Here is an 11819-nt window from a genome sequence, read left to right as displayed (position 1 = left end):
CTGCCTGACTCTCTGCCACTCCATTCTGTTACTCCATTCTGCCTGACTCTTTGCCACTCCATTCTGTTACTCAATTCTGCCTGACTCTCTGCCACTCCATTCTGTTACTCCATTCTGCCTGACTCTCTGCCACTCCATTCTGTTACTCCATTCTGCCAGACTCTCTGCCACTCCAGTCTGCCTGACTCTCTGCCACTCCATTCTGTTACTCCATTCTGCCTGACTCTTTGCCACTCCATTCTGTTACTCCATTCTGCCTGACTCTCTGCCACTCCATTCTGCCTGACTCTCTGCCACTCCATTCTGTTACTCCATTCTGCCTGACTCTCTGCCACTCCATTCTGCCTGACTCTCTGCCACTCCATTCTGTTACTCCATTCTGCCTGACCTCTCTCTGCCACTCTCTTCTGTTCTCTGCCACTCCATTCTGCCTGACTCTCTGCCACTCCATTCTGCCTGACTCTCTGCCACTCCATTCTGCCTGACTCTCTGCCACTCCATTCTGCCTGACTCTCTGCCACTCCATTCTGCCAGACTCTCTGCCACTCCATTCTGTTACTCCATTCTGCCTGACTCTTTGCCACTCCATTCTGTTACCCCATTCTGCCTGACTCTCTGCCACTCCATTCTGTTACTCCATTCTGCCTGACTCTCTGCCACTCCATTCTGTTACTCCATTCTGCCTGACTCTCTGCCACTCCATTCTGTTACTCCATTCTGCCTGACTCTCTGCCACTCCATTCTGTTACTTCATTCTGCCTGACTCTCTGCCACTCCATTCTGCCAGACTCTCTGCCACTCCATTCTGCCTGACTCTCTGCCACTCCATTCTGTTACTCCTTTCTGCCTGACTCTCTGCCACTCCATTCTGTTACTCCATTCGGCCTGACTCTCTGCCACTCCATTCGGCCTGACTCTCTGCCACTCCATTTTGCCTGACTCTCTGCCACTCCATTCTGCCAGACTCTCTGCCACTCCATTCTGCCAGACTCTCTGCCACTCCATTCTGCCAGACTCTCTGCCACTCCATTCTGTTACTCCATTCTCCTGACTCTTTGCCACTCCATTCTGTTACTCCATTCTGCCTGACTCTCTGCCACTCCATTCTGTTACTCCATTCTGCCTGACTCTTTGCCACTCCATTCTGTTACTCCATTCTGCCCTACTCTCTGCCACTCCATTCTGTTACTCCATTCTGCCTGACTCTCTGCCACTCCATTCTGCTACTCCATTCTGCCTGACTCTCTGCCACTCCATTCTGCCAGACTCTCTGCCAATCCATTCTGCCTGACTCTCTGCCACTCCATTCTGTTACTCCATTCTGCCTGACTCTCTGCCACTCCATTCTGTTACTCCATTCTGCCTGACTCTCTGCCATTCCATTTTTCCTGACTCTCTGCCACTCCATTCTGCCTGACTCTCTGCCACTCCATTCTGCCTGACTCTCTGCCACTCCATTCTGCCTGACTCTCTGCCACTCCATTCTGCCAGACTCTCTGCCACTCCATTCTGCCAGACTCTCTGCCACTCCATTCTGCCTGGCTCTCTGCCACTCCATTCTGTTACTCCATTCTGCCTGACTCTCTGCCACTCCATTCTGTTACTCCATTCTGCCTGACTCTCTGCCACTCCATTCTGCCTGACTCTCTGCCACTCCATTCTGCCAGACTCTCTGCCACTCCATTCTGTCTGACTCTCTGCCACTCCATTCTGTTACTCCATTCTGCCTGACTCTCTGCCACTCCATTCTGCTACTCCATTCTGCCTGACTCTCTGCCACTCCATTCTGCCAGACTCTCTGCCACTCCATTCTGCCTGACTCTCTGCCACTCCATTCTGTTACTCCATTCTGCCTGACTCTCTGCCACTCCATTCTGTTACTCCATTCTGCCTGACTCTCTGCCATTCCATTTTTCCTGACTCTCTGCCACTCCATTCTGCCTGACTCTCTGCCACTCCATTCTGCCTGACTCTCTGCCACTCCATTCTGCCAGACTCTCTGCCACTCCATTCTGCCACTCCATTCTGCCAGACTCTCTGCCACTCCATTCTGCCAGACTCTCTGCCACTCCATTCTGTCAGACTCTCTGCCACTCCATTCTGTTACTCCATTCTGCCTGACTCTTTGCCACTCCATTCTGTTACTCCATTCTGCCTGACTCTCTGCCACTCCATTCTGTTACTCCATTCTGCCTGACTCTTTGCCACTCCATTCTGTTACTCCATTCTGCCTGACTCTCTGCCACACCATTCTGCCTGACTCTCTGCCACTCCATTCTGCTACTCCATTCTGCCTGACTCTTTGCCACTCCATTCTGTTACTCCATTCTGCCTGACTCTCTGCCACTCCATTCTGTTACTCCATTCTGCCTGACTCTCTGCCACTCCATTCTGTTACTCCATTCTGCCTGACTCTCTGCCACTCCATTCTGTTACTCCATTCTGCCTGACTCTCTGCCACTCCATTCTGCCAGACTCTCTGCCACTCCATTCTGCCTGACTCTCTGCCACTCCATTCTGTTACTCCATTCTGCCTGACTCTCTGCCACTCCATTCTGTTACTTCATTCTGCCTGACTCTCTGCCACTCCATTCTGTTACTCCATTCTGCCTGACTCTCTGCCACTCCATTCTGCCAGACTCTCTGCCACTCCATTCTGCCTGACTCTCTGCCACTCCATTCTGTTACTCCATTCTGCCTGACTCTCTGCCATTCCATTTTGCCTGACTCTCTGCCACTCCATTCTGCCTGACTCTTTGCCACTCCATTCTGCCAGACTCTCTGCCACTCCATTCTGTTACTCCATTCTGCCTGACTCTCTGCCACTCCATTCTGTTACTCCATTCTGCCTGACTCTCTGCCACTCCATTCTGCCACTCCATTCTGCCTGACTCTCTGCCACTCCATTCTGCCAGACTCTCTGCCACTCCATTCTGCCTGACTCTCTGCCACTCCATTCTGTTACTCCATTCTGCCTGACTCTCTGCCACTCCATTCTGTTACTCCATTCTGCCTGACTCTCTGCCATTCCATTTTTCCTGACTCTCTGCCACTCCATTCTGCCTGACTCTCTGCCACTCCATTCTGCCTGACTCTCTGCCACTCCATTCTGTTACTCCATTCTGCCTGACTCTCTGCCACTCCATTCTGTTACCCCATTCTGCCAGACTCTCTGCCACTCCATTCTGCCTGACTCTCTGCCACTCCATTCTGCCTGACTCTCTGCCACTCCATTCTGCCATACTCTCTGCCACTCCATTCTGCCAGACTCTCTGCCACTCCATTCTGTTACTCCATTCTGCCTGACTCTTTGCCACTCCATTCTGTTACTCCATTCTGCCTGACTCTTTGCCACTCCATTCTGCCTGACTCTCTGCCACTCCATTCTGTTACTCCATTCTGCCTGACTCTCTGCCACTCCATTCTGTTACTCCATTCTGCCTGACTCTCTGCCACTCCATTCTGCCTGACTCTCTGCCACTCCATTCTGTTACTCCATTCTGCCTGACTCTCTGCCACTCCATTCTGCCAGACTCTCTGCCACTCCATTCTGCCTGACTCTCTGCCACTCCATTCTGCCTGACTCTCTGCCACTCCATTCTGTTACTCCATTCTGCCTGACTCTCTGCCACTCCATTCTGTTACTCCATTCTGCCTGACTCTCTGCCATTCCATTCTGACTGACTCTCTGCCAGTCCATTCTGCCTGACTCTCTGCCATTCCATTCTGTTACTCCATTCTGCCAGACTCTCTGCCACTCCATTCTGCCAGACTCTCTGCCACTCCATTCTGCCAGACTCTCTGCCACTCCATTCTGCCTGACTCTCTGCCACTCCATTCTGTTACTCCATTCTGCCTGACTCTCTGCCACTCCATCCTGTTACTCCATTCTGCCTGACTCTCTGCCACTCCAGTCTGCCTGACTCTCTGCCACTCCATTCTGTTACTCCATTCTGCCTGACTCTTTGCCACTCCATTCTGTTACTCAATTCTGCCTGACTCTCTGCCACTCCATTCTGTTACTCCATTCTGCCTGACTCTCTGCCACTCCATTCTGTTACTCCATTCTGCCAGACTCTCTGCCACTCCAGTCTGCCTGACTCTCTGCCACTCCATTCTGTTACTCCATTCTGCCTGACTCTTTGCCACTCCATTCTGTTACTCCATTCTGCCTGACTCTCTGCCACTCCATTCTGCCTGACTCTCTGCCACTCCATTCTGCCAGACTCTCTGCTACTCCATTCTGCCTGACTCTCTGCCACTCCATTCTGCCAGACTCTCTGCTACTCCATTCTGCCAGACTCTCTGCCACTCCATTCTGCCTGACTCTCTGCCACTCCATTCTGCCTGACTCTCTGCCACTCCATTCGGCCTGACTCTCTGCCACTCCATTCGGCCTGACTCTCTGCCACTCCATTCTGTTACTCCATTCTCCCTCACTCTCTGCCACTCCATTCTGCCTCACTCTCTGCCACTCCATTCTGCCTGACTCTCTGCCACTCCATTCTGCCTGACTCTCTGCCACTCCATTCTGTTACTCCATTCTGTCAGATTCTCTGCCACCAGATACTTCTTTCTATTGTTGTTATCTATTCTGTAACATTCCACAAGGAAATGTAATACATAAACACATACATTAAATAGCTCTGGTCTGGGAAATGTGTGAAACCTTTTTTATTTACCTGTGCTTAGTAGCCAAGGTTATATAGCTGCGCCATTAACTTGTTATTTTAGCAGACATGTATTTTAAGAATACAATGGAATATAACAGACCATTTTAGTTTCTCTTAGAATAAAAACCTTACTAAAACTGTTCAACCTTAGTGTAACATCAGTTTTAGTAAGTAATAAGCTACGGACCAGTTACAGCTTCTTCTGAAAAAGTAGAAACAAAAGTAGATTTTTCTGAGTGTGCACACGGGACAGAGCAATTCTTACACTATTGTTCTAAATTCAATCACCTTCATCCTCATCATTAAATTATAATACATTTTGTCACCTCTGTTCAACAACTCCAAATCGCTTTTTCATGTGCTCCAAAGGGATAACCTAAAATAACATAATATAGGTTAAGTAAATAATTGAAAGGAAAATGTTGATTTATTTATTAGTCTAGTGGATATAAGTATTTTAGACACACAGTGCCTTCAGAAAGTATTCAGACCCCTTTTCCACATTTTGTTTCGTCACAGCCTTATTCTAAAATGGATTATGTAATTGTTTTTACTCAGCAAACACAGAATACCCCACAATGACATCACAATACCCCACAATGACAAAGTGAAAACAGGTGTTTAGAATCTTTTTGCTGATTTACAGTATTCAGACCCTTTGCTATGAGACTCGTATTTGGAGCCCACCTGTGGTAAATTCAATTGATTGGACATGATTTGGAAAGGCACACACCTGTTTATATATAGGCCCCACAGTTGACAATACATGTTAGACAAATACCAAGCTATGAGGTTGAAGGAATCCGTAGAGTTCCGAGACAGGATTGTGTCGAGGCACAGATCTGGGGAAGAGTACCAAAACATTTCGGCAGCATTGATGGTCCCCAAGAACACAGTGGCCTCCATCATTCTTAAATGGAAGAAGTTTGGAACCACCAAGACTCTTCCTAGAGCTGGCCGTCCGGCCAAATTGAGCAATCGTGAGGAGAAGGGCCTTGGTCAGGTAGGTGAACAAGAACCTGATGGTCACTCTGACAGACCTCCAGAGTTCCTCTGTGAAGATGGGAAAACCTTCCAGTAGGACAACCATCTCTGCAGCACTCCACCAATCAGGCCTTTATGGTAGAGTGGCCAGACGGAAGCCACTCCTCGGTAAAAGTACAGAGATCTTTAATGAAAACCTGCTCCAGAGTGCTCAGGACCTCAGACTGTGGCAAAGGTTAACCTTCCAACAGGACAACAACACTAAGCACACAGCCAAGACAACGCAGGAGTGATCTCGGGACAAGTCTCTGAATGTCCTGAGTGGCCCCGCCAGAGCCCGGACTTGAACCAGATCGAACATATCTGGACACAACTGAAAATAGCTGTGCAGCAATGCTCCCATCCAACCTGACAGAGCTTGAGAGGATCTGCAGAGAAGAATGGGAGAAACTCCCCAAATACAGATGTGCCAACCTTGTAGCGTCATACCCAAGAAGACTGATGGCTGTAATTGCTCCCAAAGATGCTTCAACAAAATACTGAGTAAAGGGTATGAATACTTATGTAAATGTGATATTTCATTATATATATTTTAGCAAAAATGTCTAAACCTGTTTTTACAGGTTAGGCTGTAACTTAACAAAATGTGGAGAAAGTCAAGTCTGAATACTTTCTGAATGCAATGTGTCATGTCACCCTCATGTTAGGCCTCATGTAAAGTCCTTGTCGAAAGTGCAAGAGAGACTGTTGCATGACAAACAGGTGCTGTTAGATTACAATATCATTTATCTGCCTGTTTGGAACAGTGTAAACAACACTACACAAATGAGAAGTAATACCAGTCTGTTCTAATGAAACAAAATTGTAAAGCCTTTACTATAGAAAAGTTTAACAGCCGGATTTGTCCAATTGCTTTATCTGACATTTTGCTGTTGACTTTATAATGCAGGGTTAAAGATGGAGAAAACACCTGTCTCCGGATTACATCTTCAAACTTAAGGGCGACCATGGCATCCGACAGGAGATGCACCCTTCCATGAATGATGTATACGGTTAAGATAGTCAAGCTAGCTACATTTTCAGATATTTGTTAGCTACCTGCTACGTCATGAGTTGGGATTATGGTTAATCTTTTTAGCTAGCTACATGTCTTAACAAAAGACTCCACTATGCAGCTAACCATTTTGGGTGTGTTTTGTAAATTCAGTCTCACTCTGACCCTCTCCTCCTGTCTAATTCTGACCCTAACCCACTCCTCCTGTGTCTAACCCTGACCCACTCCTCCTGTCTAACTCTGACCCACTCTTCCTGTGTCTAACCCTGACCCACTCCTCCTGTCTAACTCTGACCCACTCTTCCTGTGTCTAACTCTGACCCACTCCTCCTGTCTAACTCTGACCCACTCTTCCTGTGTCTAACTCTGACCCACTCTTCCTGTGTCTCTGACCTGGTGTCTCCTCCTGCGTCGGACCCTGACCCCTACTCCTGTGTCTAACTCTGACCCTCTCTTCCTCCAGATTCTGATGAGTCTCCGGGCGCCAGAGAGCGGACAGTGGTTGTCCGATGCAACGCTGCGCTCTGTAGCGAGGACCTGTGCTGTCGTCTGAACACCAAGAAGGACTCTGGCTGCCAGACTGAAGACTTCCTGGTCTGCGCGCCGTCCCACTGGAGGGTCCAGTACCAGCGTGGTCAGCAGGGGGTCAGCTCCGCCCTCGTCCCGCTGTCCCTCTCCACTGGGAACATCTCCTCTCTACTGGACACTTCGGAGCACAACAACGCCATGTTCTCCTCTTCGCTGGGGGTACGCCTGCGGTCACGCAGCCAGCCAAGGGAGGGGAGGAGACTGATTGAGGTTCACCACCACAGTGAGGAGGAGGAGGAAGAGGAGCTGTCTCCTTCCGAGACTGATGACTTCCTGTCTGGGTTGGGGGAGCTGAAGGAGAAGGGGGGGGGGGGTGCAGATGACCAGTCCCAGCCGGACCACCCTCTGGCCAGTCTGAAGTACCAGCAGCGCACTGGCAGCCCCTGGCTTGAGAGGGGCCAATCCCGCCTTCCCCGGAAGGTTGACATGGGGAGCTGTGAGATGTCCTCCAGCTCAGATACCTTCTCCAGTCCGCTCCACTCTACATCCACCAGGCGGGTTGTTGGGTGTCAGATGGACCATAAAGACGACCACCAATCTTCTAGTGGGAACTGGAGCGGCAGCAGCTCAACATGCCCTTCCCACACCTCTGAGACCCTCCCCCCGGCTGCCTCCCCCCGGCTCACTGGCTCCTCCCACTGTGACTCGGAGCTGTCGCTGAACACCGGCCCCCACGCTACAGATGACCCCACCCCCATCCTCATCCTGGACCCATACCAGACCGACCGGCAGCTGGACGATGCAGGGGTCAGCATGGCTAGTGATGGGGAGTGGAGTTACCCCCACCCTGACTCCAGGCTCCATGACTTCAGCCCTGAGCGCTCCAGAGAGGGGGAGGGGAGTCTGGGGTACCCCAGCTTTTCCAGCATGGCTACCTGTGAGAGCTTCATTACAGACAAGCCTCCTTCTGAGAAGGCTGACACTGTATCATACTACTCCATAGACAATGAAGGATACTACACCTCCATGCACTTTGACTGTGGTCTGAAAGGGAGCAAGAGCTTCATGTATAACTACTCTGACTGTGGACAGGAGCACATGACTCTGGGGAGACGCTGTCTGACATTGAGGAAACCTAAGGCCAAGCCCTCTGCCCCCAGACGCAGCTCCTCACTAAGGAAGATCAGCGGGGGGGGGAATTCTCCTGATGACACCGAACCAAAGAACCGCAGCGGGCAGCAAAGAAAGTCATGTTCCAGAGAGAGGAGGTTACAGCTGGACCTAGAGGGCTCCCTGGGCCACCCTAACCTCCCTGACCCCCACCCTGCTCTGGGCCACCTGGAGGACCCTGTTCTGGGAGGGGAGGTGGGCTTGGGGGGGTTAGGGTTGGAGCAAGACCCTCTGGAACCCCTATTGGCCCTCGAGACCTGGCGGAGGGAGGACACCGAGGAGATGCCGGGCTCCGGCCTGTTTGGTTCCTCTGACAGAGGCTCCTATAAAGATGAGGGAGCTGTCCAGTCAGACTATGCAGATCTCTGGCTTGTGAATGACTTGAAGTCAAACACTGACCCCTATCGCTCTCTGTCTAACTCCTCCACTGCTACCGGTACTACTGTTATAGAATGCATAAAGTCTCAGGAGAGTTCAGAGTCCCAGACCTCCCAGTCAGGATCCACCCCCTCACTGCCATCAGTAGAAGACTTCAAGATGTCCTCCCTGCCCTCAGTAGAAGGGGACTTCAAGATGTCCTCTCCAGAGAGGCTGGCTGGCTTAGTGTCACCATCTAGTGGCTACTCCAGCCAATCCGAGACCCCCACCTCTTCCTTTCCCTGCGCCTTCTTCCCCAGTCCCCTGTCACCCACCAATCAGAAGAGGAAGCCCAAGATTCCAGAGAGGAAGTCATCTCTGTCCATCACCTCCACCAGAGATCTGGAGCTGCCAGTCATCCCCCCCAGCCACCAGAACCTCAGTGCCCTTTACAGCCTTAACCCTACCAGCCCTCCTCCAGTCTCTACCAAGCCCCCAGGCCACAGGAACCAGCTCTACCTCCTGCAGCAAAGCAAGCAGACGGCAGCAGCATCGGCCAGGGCTGAGGCCAGAGTGGCAACCGAGACCTCCAGCAGTCTTCCCATGACCATCACCCCCACTGTGCTGCACTCAGTCCAGCTGAGGTCTGTGGGGAAGCAAGGAGAAGGGAGCCCTGCCCGGCCCGGCCCAGATGTTGCCACCAGACCCAAGTGTCCCACTGTGAACATCAGCCCCTCTTCCAGCAGCAGGTCCCCTGAGTCCACAACCAGGAATCCTCCAGCCTACAACTCCCAGGTTCCCCCCTCTCAACAGTACTGTGAGTCACTGTTGGCCCCCAGTGAAGGCCCTGTCTCTAGGGACCCAGCAGGTCACAGTAGTGTGAGGTACAGGCAGGACAGACACCCTGCTGAGGCCCAGTGGCGTACCACCTCCTTCAGACAGCCTGTAGACCAAACACTGGCAGACCAGGAGAGACTACCAGACCAGGAGAGACTGGCAGAAGAGGACCATACCATCAGAAACCAACACCAGCCCCTCCTAGACCAACACCAGCCCCTCCTAGACCAACACCAGCCCCTCCTAGACCAACACCAGCCGCTTACAGACCAGCAGTCCCTGCTAGACCAGGAGGTCTGCCAGAGGGGGGCTCAGTCCACAGGGGTGACCCCAGGTCAGGAGTTAGAGGAACAGAAAGCTCTATTCCCTGGGAGTAGCAGCAGTCTGGAGGCAGAACAGTACCGACCACTACCACCTCAGCCATCTGAACTACAGAGACCTGAAGACCTTTCAGTGTTTCCTGGTCAGCACAGCTTAGCCACAATATCAGAGAGTCGAGACGAAGTGCCTGTTAAAAGTGATCAGTCGGAAACATTGCAAGCTTATCCAATCAGCGATGTGGCTGGCAGACAAGAGGAGTGTAAGTCTTCAGGAGTTCCAACCATTAGTGCCTCTCAGGATAGCAGCAGGGAGGAGTAGAGGAAGGATCTACCTCCACACCAGGGTCACCCCAGACACACACACTACCCCAGACACACACACTGCCCCAGACACACACACTGCCCCAGACACACACACTGCCCCAGACACACACACTGCCCCAGACACACACACTGCCCCAGACACACACACTGCCCCAGACACACACACTGCCCCAGACACACACACTACCCCAGACACAGAGACTGCCCCAGACACAGAGACTACCCCAGGCACAGAGACTACCCCAGGCACAGAGACTACCCCAGGCACAGAGACTACCCCAGGCACAGAGACTACCCCAGGCACAGAGACTACCCCAGGCACAGAGACTACCCCAGGCACCCCAGGCACAGAGACTACCCCAGGCACAGAGACTACCCCAGGCACCCCCCAGGCACAGAGACTACCCCAGGCACAGAGACTACCCCAGACACCCCAGGCACAGAGACTACCCCAGACATAGAGACTACCCCAGACACCCCAGACACAGACTACCCCAGACACAGAGACTACCCCAGACACCCCAGGCACAGAGACTACCCCAGACATAGAGACTACCCCAGACATAGAGACTACCCCAGACACCCCAGGCACAGAGACTACCCCAGACACAGACTACCCCAGACACAGACTACCCCAGACACAGAGACTACCCCAGACACAGAGACTACCCCAGACACAGAGACTACCCCAGACACAGAGACTACCCCAGACACAGAGACTACCCCAAACACAGAGCAGGGCTACTGCAGTAAAGTTGAAACATCAGACAGCCGTTCAACTGTTGCTTTCATTGACTAGAAGACAGGAAATCTTTTTAAAATAGTCCAGACGCTCTCTTATATTCAGAATTGTGAGGTGCCATTAAACCAATCAAGCTTTGTCTTGTACATTAATCCAGCCCAACCCTGTTTTCCAGATTCCAGACCCAGTGACAACTCTATCTTTTCTCTGAGTGAGGAGACCAAGGCTGAGGGTGATGTCTTCCTGTCATCCACCAAGGCTTGCACTACAGAGGAGCTGTTTGCCATGATACACAGGTGGGTTTCTGGTGACAGTTTGATTTGTCACTAAGCTAAAACCTTGTTTTGCCAGAAAGAAACACAGGTGCTCTAACTGTTACAAATGTAACTCTGTTATCTATAACCCTAACCCCTGTTCTGTTATCCATCACCCCTGTTCTGTTATCCATCACCCCGGTTCTGTTATCCATCACCCCTGTTCTGTTATCCATCACCCCTGTTCTGTTATCCATCACCCCTGTTCTGTTATCCATCACCCCTGTTCTGTTATCCATCACCCCTGTTCTGTTAACCATAACCCCTGTTCTGTTAACCATAACCCTAACCCCTGTTCTGTTATCCATAACCCCTGTTATGTTATCCATAACCCTAACCCCTGTTCTGTTATCCATAACCCCTGTTCTGTTAACCATAACCCTAACCCCTGTTCTGTTATCCATAACCCTAACCCCTGTTCTGTTATCCATAACCCCTGTTCTGTTATCCATAACCCCTGTTCTGTTATCCATAACCCCTGTTCTGTTATCGATAACCCCTGTTCTGTTATCCATA

At 51.2% G+C, this 11819-nt stretch overlaps 1 protein-coding gene across 2 annotated transcripts in view; it reads left to right on the top strand.

Moving 5' to 3' along the window:
* Positions 1 to 11819, top strand: part of LOC139411553 (actin remodeling regulator NHS-like) — a 100581-nt gene that overhangs the window by 83100 nt on the left and 5662 nt on the right. For both annotated transcript variants that reach the window (XM_071158085.1, XM_071158175.1), the window contains 2 exons: positions 7175 to 10183; positions 11165 to 11285. In XM_071158085.1, the coding sequence (XP_071014186.1) occupies positions 7175 to 10183; positions 11165 to 11285 (3130 nt within the window). The remainder of the gene's footprint in view (positions 1 to 7174; positions 10184 to 11164; positions 11286 to 11819) is intronic.

This window comes from Oncorhynchus clarkii, chromosome 1, assembly GCF_045791955.1.
Source record: "Oncorhynchus clarkii lewisi isolate Uvic-CL-2024 chromosome 1, UVic_Ocla_1.0, whole genome shotgun sequence".
NCBI lineage: Eukaryota > Metazoa > Chordata > Actinopteri > Salmoniformes > Salmonidae > Oncorhynchus > Oncorhynchus clarkii.
Note: the sequence above shows the minus strand (reverse complement) of the source record. Positions and strands in the feature narration are given on the sequence as shown.